General features: G+C 45.8%; 1 protein-coding gene across 4 annotated transcripts in view; it reads right to left on the bottom strand.

The window, feature by feature from the left end:
* NIPBL (NIPBL cohesin loading factor) overlaps window positions 1-18,869 on the bottom strand; it is a 203,689-nt gene that overhangs the window by 47,735 nt on the left and 137,085 nt on the right. For all 4 annotated transcript variants that reach the window (XM_040338471.1, XM_040338459.1, XM_040338449.1 and 1 more), the window contains 14 exons: window positions 10,828-10,960; window positions 10,653-10,735; window positions 10,433-10,565; window positions 8,259-8,402; window positions 5,437-5,526; window positions 4,688-4,899; window positions 4,507-4,606; window positions 3,756-3,854; window positions 3,528-3,674; window positions 2,409-2,543; window positions 1,917-2,015; window positions 1,779-1,832; window positions 1,581-1,689; window positions 1,357-1,493 (listed from right to left, as the gene is read on the bottom strand). In XM_040338471.1, the coding sequence (XP_040194405.1) occupies window positions 1,357-1,493; window positions 1,581-1,689; window positions 1,779-1,832; window positions 1,917-2,015; window positions 2,409-2,543; window positions 3,528-3,674; window positions 3,756-3,854; window positions 4,507-4,606; window positions 4,688-4,899; window positions 5,437-5,526; window positions 8,259-8,402; window positions 10,433-10,565; window positions 10,653-10,735; window positions 10,828-10,960 (1,675 nt within the window). The remainder of the gene's footprint in view (window positions 1-1,356; window positions 1,494-1,580; window positions 1,690-1,778; window positions 1,833-1,916; window positions 2,016-2,408; window positions 2,544-3,527; window positions 3,675-3,755; window positions 3,855-4,506; window positions 4,607-4,687; window positions 4,900-5,436; window positions 5,527-8,258; window positions 8,403-10,432; window positions 10,566-10,652; window positions 10,736-10,827; window positions 10,961-18,869) is intronic.

Raw genomic sequence — 18,869 nt, 5'->3', positions numbered from 1 at the left:
TGCCCTCTAAGCAATGATGGTACCGCAACCGATGTCATTTTATTGTGGCACCACAACTACAGCACATGGAGCCATTACCCCGATTCAGAATTAGGGGGCTTAATTGTACAAAAAAAAAAAAAAAGAGTTGCTTTGAGCAGGTCTCAACATTCATGTCAGGGTAGCAAAAACTTCCTATAATATTCAATTCTGAGAGAAAAATAAACAGTTCTAATAACATTCGACAATGAGAATTAAATAATTCCAGGTATGGGTACTTTATACAGTACCCATTTCTTGCGGGCATTGGGTGCCCGCAAATTCCATACAAGACCATTCAAGTCTGGTATTAAGGGGGAAACAAAACACACAAAAAAATAAAGTGTGAGGTGCTACAAAAATCAATACGAGCGAGCATGCAGTCTGAGTGACCGAGGGGCCAGGGTCTTCCTGAGCCATACCATTCCTCAACATGGGGGGTACCTTGTCATGGGTGGAGGGGCTGCCAAAGCACAATGTCCCCATGTTGACGTGGACAAGGGCCTCCTAACAATAAGGGGGCTCCATGACACAGGACCCTGCCCAGCTGACGCCAAATGAGTCAGATGGAGGGGAATCATTGGTTGTTGGGATGCAGGCAGCTCCCACAGTATAATCCATGGACTGTGCACAATGCTTTAAGGTCTCCCTCATACCATTTTCCGCTGCTGGTCAAATGTTCGTGTTGAGATATTTTTTTTTTCCCTTTCTGTTGGGGAATGTTAATTTTCATTGTCGAATGATAGGACTTTAGGAGAAACTATTAGACACGTATGACAAACATTACAGGCATTATTCATTACACTAGCAGGAATGTTGAGACATTCCAGAAAGCCAATTTTTATAGACAGTCCCTTACATATCTGATTATCAGAAGCCTGCAGAGCAATACTACTGAGGTTAAATACATTGATAAGTAGAAAGGATTATAGACAAATACATTTTGCCTTGGCTTCCACAATTACAGCGGTATTAAACCAAAAATGTATTATATTGCAGTTTACCAATCATTAGAGGTGGTGGCTACATTAGTTTTCGATTTTTAGGCTTTTTTTTTTAAAGCCGCACTAGTGTGAACGGGGGCTAAAAGAGAACACTAAAACAAATTACTTCTGTCAACGACAACCCCACAGGTAACTGGTTTAAGGCAATAGCTGTCAACTATTTATTTATTATGAAAGCCAGTCTGACCAGTCACAAATCATGACATGCTCAATATTCCACAAAAAAAAAGGAATTATAAAAGTTTAGCCATAAAGATATCCATGCTCACAAAAGCTCCCAGTGTTAATTACTATGAAGTACAAATTTTAAATGAATACAATGCAAATTACTTACACTACACTTGGTGGTAAGGTATGGCTGCATGGTCATGGCGTGTTTTACCATCAGCTGGGGCCTGATTTTGCTGAATAAGAACAGAGTGGTAATACAAGCAACTAACAGACCCGAGTTCACACCCTTGTTGTCAGTCTCTGCAACAAGAGAAACAAGTTAATTCTTCTGTTGGGCACAATTCTGTAACACAAAGCTGAAAGAAAAGCAACAAAACATCTTTGTACCTGCCATGGATTCCTCATACTTTAGTATGTGTTCTACCAAATTGTCAACCAGCTGTGTACAGGCTTTTTTCACCGGTTTGTATGAGGCATCCTCCTCCAATTTTAAAAGCTGAAAAACACAAGATGGTCCATTAATGATTTAGTGCAGAGGCAGGTGATGTTGAACATTTATAACAAACCAACGTAGTTTATACTTACATTTTGAAGAAGCTGTTCAAACCAATCATAGCCAGTGTCTTTGCAAGCTGCAACCTGCATAAGAGATCACACCATCAAACCTAAAGTACATACTTTTACGAGGAAATGCACAATATTTTTGTTTTTTAAAAAGCTCACCACATCTGTTATGTTGAGGACCTTTCTGGTCATTGCTACTTTATCATTTTGAGGGGTTGGAGAGAACCAGAGTTTCTGGAATGTTTCATTTACTAGTTTCTGAAAGTTAGATAAGAAGGACGAGTAATGTAATATGAGGCAATAACGTTAAAGCAACCCTGTCGCTATTTTTAAAAGCGGTAAAAAGTAGACGCCTGAAAAGCAAACCTAACTTAACTGTCCCACTGAAAGCGGCAATAAAAAAAAGAAATAACTTGTGCTGAACGATCTTTGACACTTCCACGAGTGTCAGATGCTTGCATACCCCACTGCACTTTGGTTGCATCCACTGGCCTCCTATGTCTCTAAGGAACCAGTAGTGACACAGGGGTTTGTGGAAGAAACAAAGGAGCGCAGCAGCGCTTAGCAGGTGATGATTATGGCAAGCAACACACTGTGTACAGCAAGGTGTTTATGGCCAGACAGGATGGGGGGCACTTTCATCAGTCTTACCTTAATGCCCTCTTCATCGTTGACTCTGCGGATCATCTTTACACACATCTCTGTGATTTTTGGAAACGTTGGTTGTTCCAAACAGATATCCCGCAAGATCTTTATTACCCTCTTTCTTACACTAATACCAGTGTCCTGTAAGATAGAAGAAAACAGGAGCTGTTAAATTTTATGAAATGCAGTCATAAATGTATCTAAAATTGAAACGATTTGGAACCAAAAAACACTCAAAAAAATCATGCTTAAAAGTTTGTGCATATAGACACTTGATAGCAATATGAGTGTACAATGTTTTATAAGATCCAAGCACACATTAATTTCCATGCCTGTTAAAATGCTTCACCAACTAACGTTTATGCCCATGTACACTAACCGTTAAAAGATAAGTTCACCTTTGGAAACATGTTACATGTTCCACTCGGTTTTTAAAGTGGAACATGTAACATTGTTCCCAATGCTGCTGCTTGACTGATTGTTACAATTATTGGGACACCCCACAAAAATAATAATAAAGGGGTTTCACTTACCCATCCAAGCGCAGGGCCACTTAGAAACTAAGGGCCCAATCTTTACCCTTCACAGTGGGTTCCAGTCACACAGGACCTTCAAGGACTGGGTACCCATTCATGTTTAGGGTCCACTCCCTTGGACCTGTATAGCACACTGCAGGAAATGCCTTGGCGCTGTAGTGTTCAGGATTTTCATTCCGCAGAGTCCAGTGCCCAGAGGCAGCTTACAGGCAAAACCTTTCAGGATTGAGAGGTTCGGGTACCATTTCTTTAGGCATAAAGAGCCTGTGTTCAAATTGATATGATCGGTCAATCCCTTGATTCATTTCAAGAACCGTTTGTGGGAATAGAGACCTGGAGCTCTGAGAGCTCCAAAAAACTGTGCCATTCACCTTAGACACTGGTAAAAAAACATGATGTGCTCCCTGTATGGGAGGGGCACTTCCACTAGATCTTTGAGATACCAGTGTCGTTCACCTGATGATGAAGTATATCCCAGCAGGTAATGAATATTAGACTGACTCTGTGTCCCATGATGTATGAAAAAAAGATTTAAAAACAGCACAGCAGAGAAATGAACAATTTCTACAAACAAGATATTATCACTCACCAGAATCCTCTCAACGAGCATCTCATAATACTGCTCAGCAAGCTGGGGTCTACAGAGTACAAACTTTCCAAGTAACTCCACAGCTGCTTCTCGCACACTGGTCGAGTTGTCCATCAGCCTCCCGTGCACACCTCTCTGCATATCCAGCTGTGGAGGTAAAAATGTATGTTATTTACAGAATTCAATGAGCGGGCATGGCTTTGCACAGCTACAAGATGCAGAACTTACCCTGGCAAGAATGCTTGGATCTACAGCTACCACTTCAGACAAACACTTCATGGCTTTCGTACGGACTGCAATTGCATTCTCCCCAAGTACCCGCAGAATCTGAAAAAAAAAAAAAAAAAATCATATAAACGTTATTTGCTAAAGCAAAGACACCAAACTTTTTTTTTAAGCTTTTAATTCACTTTGTATGTAATCCCTAAGAAATAAAGAATTTAAATGATCACAAAGACTCAGAGCTTCTGGTTTTATACCAAATCAAAAGGAAAAACTATTATGAATAGCTTGAGCTTCCATAGTGAATGAAAAGACCAATGTTACTTCAATATGCTCGTCAATGAATCTCCAATAACACCTTCACGATCGGGTAAAGCCAAGGAATACTTCAGCATAGCTAGACGTTGAAGACCACATAAAAGTTTGGGCAATTGCTATAACCTTCTCCATGTCACAATCATATGCATGTGGAATACGTTAAAGACCACTTGTGTGCGGAGTGCTGTAAGCCATGAAGTGGAGGCAATGAGCGCTGACAATATTCTCCATGGAGCCAGGTCCTAGACTGAAAACTAACTACTATTAAAAAGGGATAATACATAATAATTGGTCCCTTTAGAGTTTTTAAAAGCTTCTCATGTAAAAAATAAAAAATATGCTTTGACAATAAACTGAAGTTTCTGCGTGCAAACAATAGGTGTTCCCAAGATCAGCAAACGAATAACCAAATTATTAGAGAAGGATTTCTTATATTTACCTGGGTCAAATAAATATCAAAGCTCTGGGCAAACGGCCTCATAGAGGCCAAATAGCGCACAATCAAACAAGCATCATCATAGTCAACTATGTCACTTGACCTGCAAGACAGAAATTAGTGTGGTGTTACAGTGCTGAAGTAAAAAGAATGCAGTAAAAGCCAACTACTATTTAGTTCTTACTTCAAAGTGCTAAACTGTGATGGTGCTGTTCTAATGATGCTACGGAGGAACTTTTTTCTTTTTTCCGCTCGTTGCAATATCTCTCCGGTGGTTTCAACCTCTTTTGCATGATGTGCTCCATCGGAGTCTTCATCCTTCTGAGATTTCATGGCTTTCTCCGTCTCCATTGTAGTGTCACGAAACCACTGTGCTATATAAAACTTCCGCGAAAACTGGAGGAGACAGAAGGATATAAATAATAAGATGTAGGTTTAAAGCAGAGCTACACCCGAAAGGGGAAGCGCCGCTTGTTTGCACCCTTCACTGCCACATTTAGCACTTTTTTGGGGGGAGCGGGTACCTGGTTTTGACAGGTACCCGCTCCCACTTCTGGGTATATTTTCAGAGCTACTCTAAAAACCCCCCTGCCTTCTGGGTCACATACAGGTCCCAGAAGACAGCAAAACAATTAAGCACAGCGTGACTTGCGCCGTAGAAAACAGGCTGTAAAGCCGCAAGGCTTCACTTCCCGCTTCCCTTACTACAGATGCCGGCGCCTGTGCCAGAAGCGGATTAAAGAATCAGCTTGGGGTGCATCATGGGATCAATGGACAGGTAAGTGTCCTTAAATTAAAGTCAGCAGCTACAGTATTTGTAGCTGCTAACTTAATTTCTTTCTGAAGGAGCCTGGAGCTCCTCAAACTTACCTCAAAACTTCTTTATGGGCCAGAGATATCCCTATTAATGTCTGAACACAACGTGAAACTCACCACTAGTGCTGGATCGGTCTCTGTGTTCTCCTCTAGATAATCTAGTAGAGCCTTTTGGAGCTGTTGGATCTCATCATCTCCTTCAGGAGCCTGTAGAAAATAACAAGGGACACAACATATTTAATGGAACAATATCTTCAAAAACTCAATTATACAGATAATGGAAATCTTATTGACATGGATTAGGAATGAGAAATCTTACACTTCTCTCCCAAGAATATTTTGGAGAGGCAGCGCTTTGCATGGCCATGGCACTGTGGGTAACATGGAAGGGAGCTTATCAGAAGGAAATGGACTCTAACCAGCTGAATGACATTTTCTAAATTCAGTTAAGCCATACCCTAGACCAAGGATAAATGGTTTCCTAGATCTTTTTCACAGTGCTAACATTGTAAAAGCTGTGCAGAGGGCGGGAGCAGCTGGCTGAGTCTCCCAGCAGCTCACTGAGAGGCTGAGCTAGCTGCTGGTCCAGGCATCTGGAAGGAGAAACTGACAGCAGTGTGATGACAACAGACAGCAGGCTTTGACCATCAGCTGGAAATGGGTTATAGGAGTGCAGAACAAACTACACTCCTATGATCCACAGGAGAAGTAGGGCCTAAAAAGCTTTAGCCATAATTCTCTATTAAGGCGGCAGTGAACATTTGCTTCAAAACAAAACCTCAAGGTTTATGTGCCCACATATCAGCCATGTATTCATTATAAGATTTGCTCCACTTTTGTTGAGGAAAAAAATATTCCCCTCTGGGTGGCCATTGCAGGGATATTGCCAAACTTTTTTGCAGATTCCTACCTTTGTCATTCTGAAGAAATACCCGTTTATTTGTCCATGTGCAAAGTGGATGAGAACGGGAGTGACTTTATAATTACTGCTGCACTTGAAGGGTTCTAATGAGAAAACTGGTAGGTTCTGCACCCATTTTGACATGATTTCCCTTTGGGAGTCTCACCAGAATATACATTTTTGTTGCAGATGGTGCCCAAAATATGACTTGCATCTTAGTGCAGACTTCTGGGAAACCAAGTAAGCCAATCACACAAGCAGGAAATTACATTTCTGTGGGGCATTCTGTTCACTATGGGTGCCCAAACGCTGGCCCACGGCATCCTGCTCTGGGATGGTGGGTCGGCAAGCCCAGATTGCGGGCGATACCAAATGTGCTCTGCCTGTGACCATTCCCATCGCGATACAGAGGCACCGGCTCTACTCTCTAGTGCAGCTGCACGCTTCCTCCAGCGCCGCTCCTTTCACACTAATGGCAGGTATGAGGGATCAAGAACCAGCCAGCAATACCCAAAAGAGCCAGCAGTTTGTATCATCACTCAAACTACATATATATAGATTAGTAATACAGCTAAAGTCAAAAGTTTTGAGAATGACACAAATATTAATTTTCACAGAGTCTGCTGCTTCAGTATTTTTAGATTTTTTTTTTGTCAGATGTTACTATGGTATATTGAAGCATAATTACAAGCATTTCATACATGTCAAAGGCTTTTATTGACAATTAAATTAAGTTTATGGAAAGAGTCAATATTTAAATTCATCAGTGACAACATAACACCTAACCTGATGTTGTACAATTATTTTTTTTCTTTAGCTTACACCAATATGTTACAGAATAAGTGTAATTGAGCTTCTTTCACCTGATAGTATTATATTTACTCTGTTATTTGTATATTTCTTCTTGTACTTCACAATAAAATATTTTGACAAGGAGAGTCAATATTTCCAGTGTTAACCCTTCTTTCTCAAGACCTCTGCAATTCGCCCTGGTATGCGGTTAATCAACCTCTGGGCACATCCTGACTGATGGCAGCCCATTCTAGCATAATCAATGATGGGAGTTTGTCAGAATTTCTAGGTATTTTTTTCTTCACCCGCCTCTTGAGAACTGAACACAAGTTCTTAATGGGATTAAGGTGTGGGGAGTTTCCTGACCATGGACCCAACATTTCAATGTTTTGTTGTTATCACTTTTGCCTTATGGCAGGGTGCTCCATCATGCTGGAAAAGGCATTGTACGTCACCAAACTGCCCTTGGATGGTTGGAAGAAGTTACTCACGGGAGATGTTTTTGTACCATTCTTTATTCATAGCTGTGTTCTTAGGCAAAAGTTGTGAGTGAGCCCACTCCCTTGGCTGAGAAGCAACCCTCACACATGAATGGTCTCAGGATGCTTTACTGTTGGCATGACACAGGACTGATTGTAGCGCTAACCTTTTCTTATCAGGACATGTTTTTTTCTGGATGCCCCAAACAATCGGAAAAGGTACTTTAAGGAAAATTACTTAACCCCAGTCCATTCCCTGTACCTTTTTCAGAATATCAATCTATCCCTGGTGTTTTCCCTGGAGAGAATTGGCCCTTTCTGAGCAAGCTCTGCACTGGTGGTGCCCGGATTCCACAGCTGAAGCAACTGTAGGAGACAGTCCTGGCACTTGCTGGACTTTCTTGGGGCACCCTGAAGCCTTCTATACAAATGCAGTGGTAATGCTTTTTATGTGATTAAGTTAATTTTCATGGCAAAGAGGGACTTTGCAATTAATTGGAATTCATCTGATCACTCCTCATAACATTCTGGAGAATATGCAAATTGGCATCATAAAAACTGGGGCAGCAGACTTTGTGAAAATGTATATTTGTGTCATTCTCAAAAATGTTGGCCATGGCTGTACTATAATCAGTCTTTGTATGGAACTGGATGGTTTCACTCAGGTAGAATGACGTGACATCTGCATTTATTAATGAAATATCATGTTAAAGATGTAAGGTACAGTAAGGAAAAGTAACTGGCAGTGATGTCCATTCTTTCTGTACCTGTTTGAGGATTCTGTCTATTAAACCTTGGTCCATTTTGCTGGTAACTGCATCCTTCCTGAGTCGTGCTGCCACAGTACCCAAGTAATCCAACGAAGCCACGCGAAGAGCCATCTCTGTTGACTTGTTGCTGAACTGATGAACCTAAAAAAGAAACAAAAATGAAACACATGAAAGGTGTTATAGAACAACTAAAAAGGAGACAAAGGGACCACACTCACACATGAATGTCACACCCTTATTTGACTTAATAATGTCCAAAACCCAGACATTGTCCAGACTGCCACAAGGGGTGATGAGAAGTATAAATATAATAAAAATGATTTTGTTACCCACAATATGGTTTGGCATGCTCCTCTCTATATCCCTTTAAAAGTCTTTAAACAAATGTAAGCCATTCTAAACTCATTTGTATGGGGACATGGCAGACATAAACTGGCCTGGCATGTTCTAAAGAGCCCTGTGGATATGGGAGGTGTGTCCCTTCCTGATTTACAGGATTATTACTTGGCAGCTCAACTCTCCCACATATACCACTTTAACAAAGTGGTAATGCAACGCTATAGGTCCCTAATATATAATAAACCGGGTCAGGCAGCGTTTACCCCACTCCAAGCTATCTTCATAGGGAAACTACTCACTAAACAAAACACAAGGTATAATATGGGAATGCTACTCCATCATCAAAGAATATGGGAGATCACGTTGAAAAAAAAAAAAAACACTGGGAAAATTCACACCCACACCCCACTATGGTTCAACAAACACCTACCCGAGTTAGAATCCTCAGACTTAACAGTATTGGCTACACATGGCATAATATACCTCCATCAGGTGTTATCCAACTCCAGAATGAAGCAGTTTCAAGTACTTAAGAATATACACTCCCTAACCAAATCGCCTTCAAGTATCTACAACTGTGCCAAGCATTGAAAACACAATTACCAAACATGGAAGTAGTCAGGTTCTCAGTTCTGGATTCAATAATGGGAGAGGAACCCTCTAAACTCATATAGATCCTGTATCTAAAGATCCGAAACCATAGTTCAATTGCCATTGCACAAAAGGCAAAAATGGAATGGGAAAAAGCCCTACAGAGGAGGAAGACTGGGATGAAATATTGGAAGGGACCAGACTGACGTCCCCCAAGTTATCTGACAGACTGACAAATATACATTGTACACAAAGCCTACCTGACTCCCCTAAAAAAAGGCAAAATTCCTCCATACTTATGACCCGACATGCCATTTGTGCCACGCAGCACCTGGAACGTTCTTCCATCTCATATGGAGCTGCCCAAACATTCAGACATACTGGACGCAGATTGTCCAGTTTTTACATGACAATATGGGTTCCCCAGTGGTATTAGACCCCAAACGATGTCTTCTGGGACTTCTGCCAGACGTAGACATTGACAAATACCAAGCTACATTTCTAAATGAAACTCTGTTTATGGCCCGTAAGGGCATAGCCAAGGTATGGATGCAGGCTCAGCCTCACTCCAATGGAAGTGGGGCGTTAATGATGCACTACCATTTAAAAAATGTGTCTATGCCCATAGAAAGTGCGCGCATAAGTACTCAAAAGGTGTGGGATAGATGGTTAGAGGATGGAGAAACATGTGCCTAAAATAATCCAAGCCCAGCAGACAGGCATACTTAGATGAAAGTAGAAAGTGACTGTCCTGTGAAGGCGTTAACCATGAAAATCTTAATCAGAAATGTATTGGTAGCTGAATGTCATGAAGTTGCTTATATACTGGATGTCTATACCCTCATAAACCTGTGCCCTAACATGTATGTACAAAGAATCTCACAAAATTACTTATAATGTACGGTTTTATTATTCCACATAAGCAACTACTTTGTAAAATTACCTTTACCCAAATAAAGTTGGCTTTTTCCAATAATAAAAAAAAGGAGACAAAGTGACCACATGGGACTTTCTTAAATGAGACTGTAAAGAAAACCCTATATAAGCAATAACAATTAACAAAACACCAGTACTACCAGCAGATGGCAGTGGTGAGCTCTGTAACTGCAGACCTGTCACCGGGTAACCTAGAACATACAGCATGGAGCTCATTCTCATACAGGCCCCAACAAGCTACCAGTTTTAGATCGGTCTACCACTTATTACCAAATAATAAATTTAAGATTAATAAAGATTCCTACCAACAATCTTCCCAACAAGCTAAGCAAGAGCTCAGCTGCTGGCCATTCAGGTTTGTTCACAGTAGACAGAAGGTCCTGGACAAAGTTCTCAAACAGCGGCCTGTAATCCTCCTCTGCTTGCTTGCTCCCACACCTAAGAACAAGCAATGTTAGTAGAACAAAAGCCAAATAATTGATGTGCAGGAAAAATTAATGTAATCAAATAAATAGGTCTACCAACTTTTTGAGGAAAATGGACAAAAAGTTCTGAGCAGTCCTCATGGCTGTTTCATACGAGTTGGTGATAAAAACATCCTGGTCAACCTGAAAAGAAAGGGGACACAAGAATTATTTACACCATGGTATACCTTTTTTTTAAACTACATAGATCGGAAGTGCAAGTTGGAAAATCGTACCTTTTTATTGGACTCTTCCTCTCCATGATCTCTATCCGATGGTAAGTGGACCACACACTGTATTAACTGCAAGACCAGCGCTGTCACCATCTGAATGTACATGGCTTCTCCGTCATCGTCACTGCTGTTTAACCTGGTTGTCAACAGTGTTAATTGTAAGTAACCAGCATACAACAAATGTTTACAACAGTACATGGAAAATGTTTTTTTAAAAGGAATTTAGGGGAATATAATGCCAGACGATACTTCCAACTGAAGTGGAACCTGCTGGCATAACTGGGACCCGTTACAGCCATGGCTTCCCTTGCCCATAACCCAGAGGGAGTGCAGGACCCAGGGAATGTTACTGCGCATGATGCTGAAGAGCTGGGCTCCAAATGCTGTAACTGCACCGATTCTGAGTTCTGGGCAACTGCAGCTTCAAAACGGAATAAAAGCCTTAGCTGTAACACAATCGTTTAGTTCCACTTGAAAAAAATCTGACCAAAGTCCAAAATACTTACCTCTGCTTCAACAGCGTCACCTGTGAGGTGGTGGTCTGTCGACATCTTTATTGGTTAGTGATAAGTTATGTCATACAAGTCATTCCGGCATACAGGCACTGTGCTGGAATTTACACTGCGCAGTGCATGTGAAAACTTAGCATATATTCTGCAGAAGACTATGGGCAGATAGGTTATATTTCCTTTCAAAAAGACATTGCAGGTCTCTTCTGCAATAAAGAGCCTGTCTAGTCAAAGTTTTTCTTCTTTTTAGACTTTAGTTCCACAGTTTAAGGGTGTGGCAACCCCTTTAATGGAGTAGTATTGCATAAAAAAACTTTTGTGCATTATAATTTCTTCAATTTCCTAGTCATACATAGTAACAAGTGATTGGTTGCTTCGTGCAGAAACACATTTCTTTGCTTTACCATTCATACATATGTTGTAATATGTTGGCCGATTTATGTGGGATGTTTATATATATATATATATATATATATATATATATATATATATATATATATATATATATATATATATATATATATATATATATATATATATATATATATATATATATATATAGCGAATGTGCAGGGGGGATCCTCTACTGAAGGGCCGGCCGCCGCCGGCCCTTGCCGGAATGAAATCTCCCACGTGCATGCGCGGGAGTGACATCATTGCCGCTTCAGCCAATCACAGCGCTGGGGCGTTGATACCCGGAAGACACGCTGAGTCAAGATGACATCTCGCTCAGCGTGGATCAGGTAAGTTCTCTTCTCCTCGTTTCGCGGTAAGTATTTCATAATGAGCCAATATGCGGTGCATACTAGCTCATTATGGCTTTTGCCTTGCAGGTGTTAAAAAAAAAAAAATTGTATATGCGGGTTTTTAACCGCTTTAAGTGTTAAACACTCCACACAGTACCTCACAGGGGGCAGTTCCCCCGGGTACATCCCCCATTCTCTGTTCTGTAGCCTCAGTTCGTAAACAAGCAGTACAAACAAAGTAGGGGTGGGTGCTGTGTCCGTCCATGTACTCAGAGAAATGGATTTTTTACGGTGAGTACAAAAAAGCAATTTTCTCTTCCGTTCATGGACGAACACAGCAGCAATTGACCTTAGGGACGTCCCCAAACAGTGTCAAAAATTGAGGCGTGGGAAAACACAGCAAACCAACTTCACCCCAAACAAACCAGAGTTCCTCAACGGAGGAACTTCAACCTTAAACAACCGCCTGAAAAACCTTGCGGCCAAAGGAGGCATCTGAAGATGCACTCACATCCACCTTGTAAAACTTTGAGAAGGTGTGGACTGACTACCAGGTCGCTGCTGCCTTACACACCTGTAAAACAGACGCTTGATGGCGGAAAGCCCAAGAGACACCAATCGCCCTGGTCGAATGCGCTGTAACCGGGAAGTGGAGCGCCCGCCCCTTTAGGACATAGACCTGAAGCACGACCTGCCTGATCCACCTAGAAATGGTGGCCGACACGACCGCCAGACCCTTCTTTGGACCAGTCACCGACACGAACAGTGAATCCGACCTCCGAAACTGAGCCGTAGCAGACAGGTACACCAATAGGGCTCGAACCACGTCCAAGGAATGCAACGTGGCCTCTTTTGGATTCGCCGGCCGAGGACACAAAGATGGAAGAACAATGTCCTCATTAATGTGAAAGGCCGAAACAACCTTAGGAAGGAATGTAATGTAATTGCCACCAGAAAAACCGCCTTCTGGGAAAGAGTCAATAAAGGGATTTCCCCAATGTCCTCAAACGGAGACTGTTGAAGCACCGAGAGGACTAAATTCAAGTCCCATGGAGGCAGTGGAGGATGCACAGGAACCCCCTGTACAAACGTACGCGCCAGAGAGTTCGCCGCCAAGGGTCACTGAAAGAAAACAGCCAAGGCCGAAATCTGACCCTTAATCGTACTTAAGGCGAGAGCCTGATCCACTCCACGATGTAAGAACAGCAGAATCCGGGACATCACGTATGTACAGGGGTGCCAATTCATCTCCTCACACAGAGATGTAAGCCTTCCACGTACGATGGTAAATCTTCCATGAAGTAGACTTCCGCGCCCGCAGCATGGTAGAGATCACCAAGTCCGACAGGCCTCGATCCTTCCGCACCTGGCTTTCAATAGCCGTTAAAGCCAACAACTGTAAAGCAGGATGAAAGATAGGACCCTGACACAGAAGATTCTCTCGCAGAGGCAGGCGCTAAGGAACGTCTGCCACCAGATCCACGTACCAGGGGCGGCGAGGCCAATCCGGAGCGATTAGGATTGTTGGTATCCCCTCGGCTCTCACTCTGCGCAGCAGACGAGGAAGAAGCTTCATAGGAGGGAAGGCATAGATTAGGCGATAGTGACCCCACGGAGCCACCAACGCGTCTGACACGTCCGCCCACAGGTCTCTTCACCTGGCCATGAACCGTGACTCCTTCCAATTGAGACTGGACGCCAGAAGATCCATGTCTGCAGTGCCCCATTTCAGACACAGAGTGAAACACATCTGGATGAAGTGACCATTCTCCTTGGTCTAGTGTTTGGCGACCCAAGGAATGTACACAGCCGAATAAGCCGTTCTTTTCGGCCCACCGGAGGATGTGAGCGACTTCCGCCGTTGCAGCCGAGCTCCGTGTGCCCCCTTGATGATTGACATACGCCACAGCCGTGGCGTTGTCTGACTGGATCCTGACCGGGTGGCCCTGCAGTCTCAGAGACCACTTGGAGAGGCACAGCCTGATCGCCCGGAGCTCCAGGACATTGATCGGCAGACGGGACTCTTCCCGAGTCCAGCGCCCCTAGGCTGACTGAATACCCCAGACACCCAGTAGCCGGAGAGAGACTGGCATCCGTTGTGACCACCGTCCAATGGTACGGCAGGAATGATTTCCCGGCCCGAAGTACCGGAGATGTCAGCCACCACACTAGGGAGCACCTGACCAGGCGGCTCACCCGGACTTGGTAATCCAGAGACGAAGGGAGCTTGTCCCAACGCAACAGAATTTCTCTCTGTAACATTCGAGTGCGCAATTGAGCATACGGAACCGCCTCGAAGGAGGCCACCATCAGACCCAGAACTCGCATGCAAAAGCGAAGAGACTACCACTTCTGGGCCGCCAACCGTTTCACTGCAGATTGCAGTGTCTGTAATTTCTCCGTGGGAAGGAAAACTCCCGCCTCCGAGGAATTCAGGATCAACCCCAGGTATTCCAGACGCTGAGACGGTACCAACACTGACTTCGGGACACTTAGCAGCCAACCAAATTCCCGGAGGGTCTGGCAGGTGATACACATCCACCTCTAATTCTGAGCTTGAAGAATCTCTCAGAAGGTCGTCCAGGTATCCTACATCAGCGGTCCCGCGTTGCCTCAGCAGGGCCAGAATCGGAGCGAGCACCTTGGTGAAAACCCTTGGCGCCCAAGCCAGGCCGAAAAGGGAGGGCCACAAATTTAAAGTGGTCCTCCCCGACCGCAAAGCGCAGAAATCACTGGTGCTTTGCGCATATGGGTATATGCAAGTACACGTCCTTGATATCCAAGGACGCCAGAAAATCCCCCTGATGGAGTGCCGCCACTACAGAGCGAACCAACTCCATCCTGAACTTTTGTACTTTGACAAAACAGTTGAGATCCAGGATTGGACGGACCCCTTCCTTCTTGGGGACTACAAACAGATTGGTAGTAAAACCCCTGGAACCGTTCCAGTAAAGGGACGGGCACGATAACCCCCTTGACAAGCAGATCTTGAACAGCCCCAAACAGGGCCTCCCGACGACCCGGAGAAAGCTGGAGGTTGGAAGGAAAAAAAAAAGGATTTTTGTACTCACCGTAAAATCCATTTCTCTGAGTTCATAGACGGACACAGCCTTCATTGACCTTAGGGTTATGCTTCTTCCTACCAGGAGATTTAGGCAGAATTCTACAGCACTTAAGGTGTTAAAAACTTTCCTTCATGCTGCTCCTCCCAGGGGGCGTGGCTCCCCCAGGCATAACCCACACCCTGCTTTAGCAGCCTCAGTTCGTAACAAGCAGTACAAACAAAGGAGGGGTGGGTGCTGTGTCCGTCTATGAACTCAGAGAAATGGATTTTACGGTGAGTACAAAAATCCTTTTTTCTCTTTCGTTCATAGACGGACACAGCCTTCATTGACCTTAGGGACGTCCCCAAGCAGTGTCAAAAAAATTCGAGGGGTGGGAAAAATAACACAGCAAAAACAGGTTACACCCCAAACAAAAACCGGAGTTACTCAACGGAGGAACTCCAACCTTAAACTGCCGCCTGTAACACCCTGCGGCCAATGGAGGCATCCGAAGATGCACTCACATCCACTCATATAAAACTTTGAAAAAGCGTGGACCGACGACCAGGTCGCAGCCTTACACACCAGTAACACAGAGGCTTGGTGTCGGAAGCCCAAGAGGCCCCGATCGCCCTGGTCGAATGCGCCCGCCCCTTCAGGGCGTAGGCCTGAAGCACAATCCGTCGGATCCACCTGGAAATGGTGGCCGACGAAACTGCCAGGCCCTTACTGGGACCGGACACAGACACGAACAGCGAGTCCGACATCCGGAACGGAGCTGTCGCCGACAAGTAAACTCGAAGGGCCCGAACCACATCCAAAGAATGTAAAGTGGCCTCCTTCGGGTTCTTCGGCTGAGGACATAAGGATGGAAGAACAATGTCCACATCCAAGTGAAAAGCCGAAACGACCTTAGGGAGAAAAAACTGCTGCGGCCGCAGCACCACCTCGTCCTTACGGATGACCAAGCAGGGAGCCTTGCAAGACAAGGCCACCAGAACAGAGACACCCGTCTGATCGAGGTAATTGCTACCAGAAATAAAATCACCTTTTGTGACAATAAAACAAAAAACCTCCCGAATGTCCTCAAAGGGAGCATCCCGAAGCACTGAAAGGACTAAATTCAAGTCCCATGGGGGTAATGGAGGGCGCACCGGAGGGGCCACCTGCCAGACCCCCTGACCCAACGCACACACCCAGGAGTGCTATGCCAAGGGTCGCTGCAAGTAAAAAACAGCCAGAGCAGAAATCTGGCTCCTAACCGTACGTAAGGCGAGAGCCTGAACCACTCCCTGCTGCAAAGACAGCAGAATCCTGTACACAACGCATGTACGAGAGTGCCAGTTCATCTCCCCACACACAGAGAAGTAGGCCTTCCATGCATGAGGAAAAAACCTACGTGAGGTAGACCTCGGTGCAGGCAGCACGGTAGAGACCACCGAGCCCAATAGGCCTCGGTCCTTAAGCCCCCGGCTCTCAACAGCCACGCCGCTAAGGCCGGTGGCTGTGAAACAGGGTGGAAGATTGGACCCTGTAACAGAAAATCAATTCCCAGGGGAAGACGCTAGGGGGCGTCTGCCAGCAGACGCACCTGGTCCGCGTACCAGAAGCGACGCGGCCAATCTGGGGCAATCAGGACCGATAGAATCCCTACAGCTTCTACTCTGCGCAGCAGGCGAGGAAGAAGCTTCCGAGGAGGGAAGGTGTAAAGTAGGCGACAGCGACCCCAAGGAGCCACCAACGCGCCTGACGCGTCCGCCCACGGGTCCTTAAACCTGGCCACGAACCGTGGCACCTACCGATATAGAGACGGGACGCTAGAAGGTCCACGTCCGGAGTGCCCCACTTTCGGCACAGACCCCGAAACACCTGCGGGTGGAGAGACCACTCTCCTTGGCCCAGTGCAGTGCGACTTAGGTAGTCGGCTAGCCAATTCCGTATTCCCGGAATGTACCCGGCCGATAGAGCCGGAACGGACCCTTCGGCCCACCGAAAGGATGCGCGCGACCCCCGTCGCTGCAACAGAACTCCGTGTGCCTCCCTGATGATCAACCTACGCCACGGACGTGGTGTTATCGGACAGGATCCTGACCGGTCGGCCCTGTAGATCCAGGGACCACCTGGTAAGGCAAAGCTTGATTGCTCGGAGCTCCAGAACGTTGATCAGTAGGCAGGACTCCACCTGAGTCCAGTGCCCCTGGGCTGACTGGGTGCCCCAACCGGAGAGGCTGGCATCCGTCGTGACCACTGTCCAGTGGCCTGCAGAAAAATGACTTTCCGGCCCGAAGCACCGGAAACGCCAGCCACCATACCAGGGGAGACATGATCAGATGACTCAACTGAATCTGGTAATCCAGAGATGACGGAAGCTAGTCCCATCGTGACAGCAGTTCCCTCCGTAGTACCCTGGCGTGGAATTGGGCATACGGAACCGCCTCGAAAGAGGCTACCAACTGACCCAGAACCTTCCTGCAGAATCGCAGAGATGACCGCTTCTGGGTCGGCAACTGCTGCACAGCAGATAGCAGAGTCTGAAGTTTTTCCGCTAGGAGAAAAACACTCCCGCCCCGGAGGAATCCAGGACCAGTCTCAGGTATCCCTGAGACGGAATCAACCCTGATTTCAGGACAATCCAGAAACCAGCCGAACACTCGGAGAGCCTGACACGTGATAGACACGGCTCCACCAATGCAGAGCTCGAAGAAGCTCGTAGGAGAATGTCGTCCAGACATCCCATGATAACAAACCCCCGCTGTCACAGCCGGGCCAGTATCGGTACGAGCACCTTGGCGAAAACCCGCCGAATGGGAAGGACACCATTGAAAATGGTCCCCCCCGACCGCAAAGCACAGAATCTCTGGTGGTTTGAGGATATGCAGGTACACGTTCATGACATCCAAGGATGCCAGAAAAACCTGACAAAAACAAAACGAGGGACTTGAGGCCCAGGATCGACCGGGCCCCATCCTCCATGGGGACACAAACAGAATGGAGTAAAACCCCGAGACCGTTCCAACGAGGGAACTGGCACACTCACTCCCCTGACCAGAAGATCCTGGACAGCCCCTGACGGAGTCAACCGGCGAACCGGAGGAGGCCAGAAGCCGGAGGGAAAAAACCTGTTTGGCAGACAAGAGAGAAACTCAATCTTGTACCCCAAGGAAAACACTTCGCAATGCGAAGCCAGTCTCCCACCCGAGACACGGGCGGGAGCAGACCTTCAGGCGGAAGCAGGTATGTCCGCAGACTTGTTAGGCATGCGGTATCCGGTGCGCTGCTACCCCGCAGCGGGGATTCAAGCACCATGTAGACCTACCCCCACCGCACAGGGCGAGCGAAAAAACGCTCGGAGGTAGGCAAGGAGGGTCCTTACACAGGGCAAGGTCCCTAGCCCTTCCCAAACCGTGGGAACAGCATGCACTTACCACCTGTGGCATCCTCAATGATGCCAGTCAGGGAAGACCCAAAAGGACCGTTCACCCTTAACGGTGATCACCAAGGCCACCTTAGAGGTCCTTCTTCCAGCTCCTGCAGCAGGAGCTTCGCCCTTTTAGTCGGGGCCTGCCAGGGCCCCGGCCAGAGCCGGCCTCACCGCCGAACCCACCACCGTGAATAGGGAGCGGGCCACGGCCTCCACTCTCCTATCAGCGGGATCCTGAAATGCAGGAGCCCCTTCCACAGGCAATGTGGTGGCCTTGCGCAGTCTGGACACAGGGGGGTCCACTGGCGGAGGAGAGACCTACTTT

The sequence above is a fragment of the Rana temporaria genome, chromosome 1 (assembly GCF_905171775.1).
Source record: "Rana temporaria chromosome 1, aRanTem1.1, whole genome shotgun sequence".
Lineage (NCBI taxonomy): Eukaryota > Metazoa > Chordata > Amphibia > Anura > Ranidae > Rana > Rana temporaria.
Note: the sequence above shows the minus strand (reverse complement) of the source record. Positions and strands in the feature narration are given on the sequence as shown.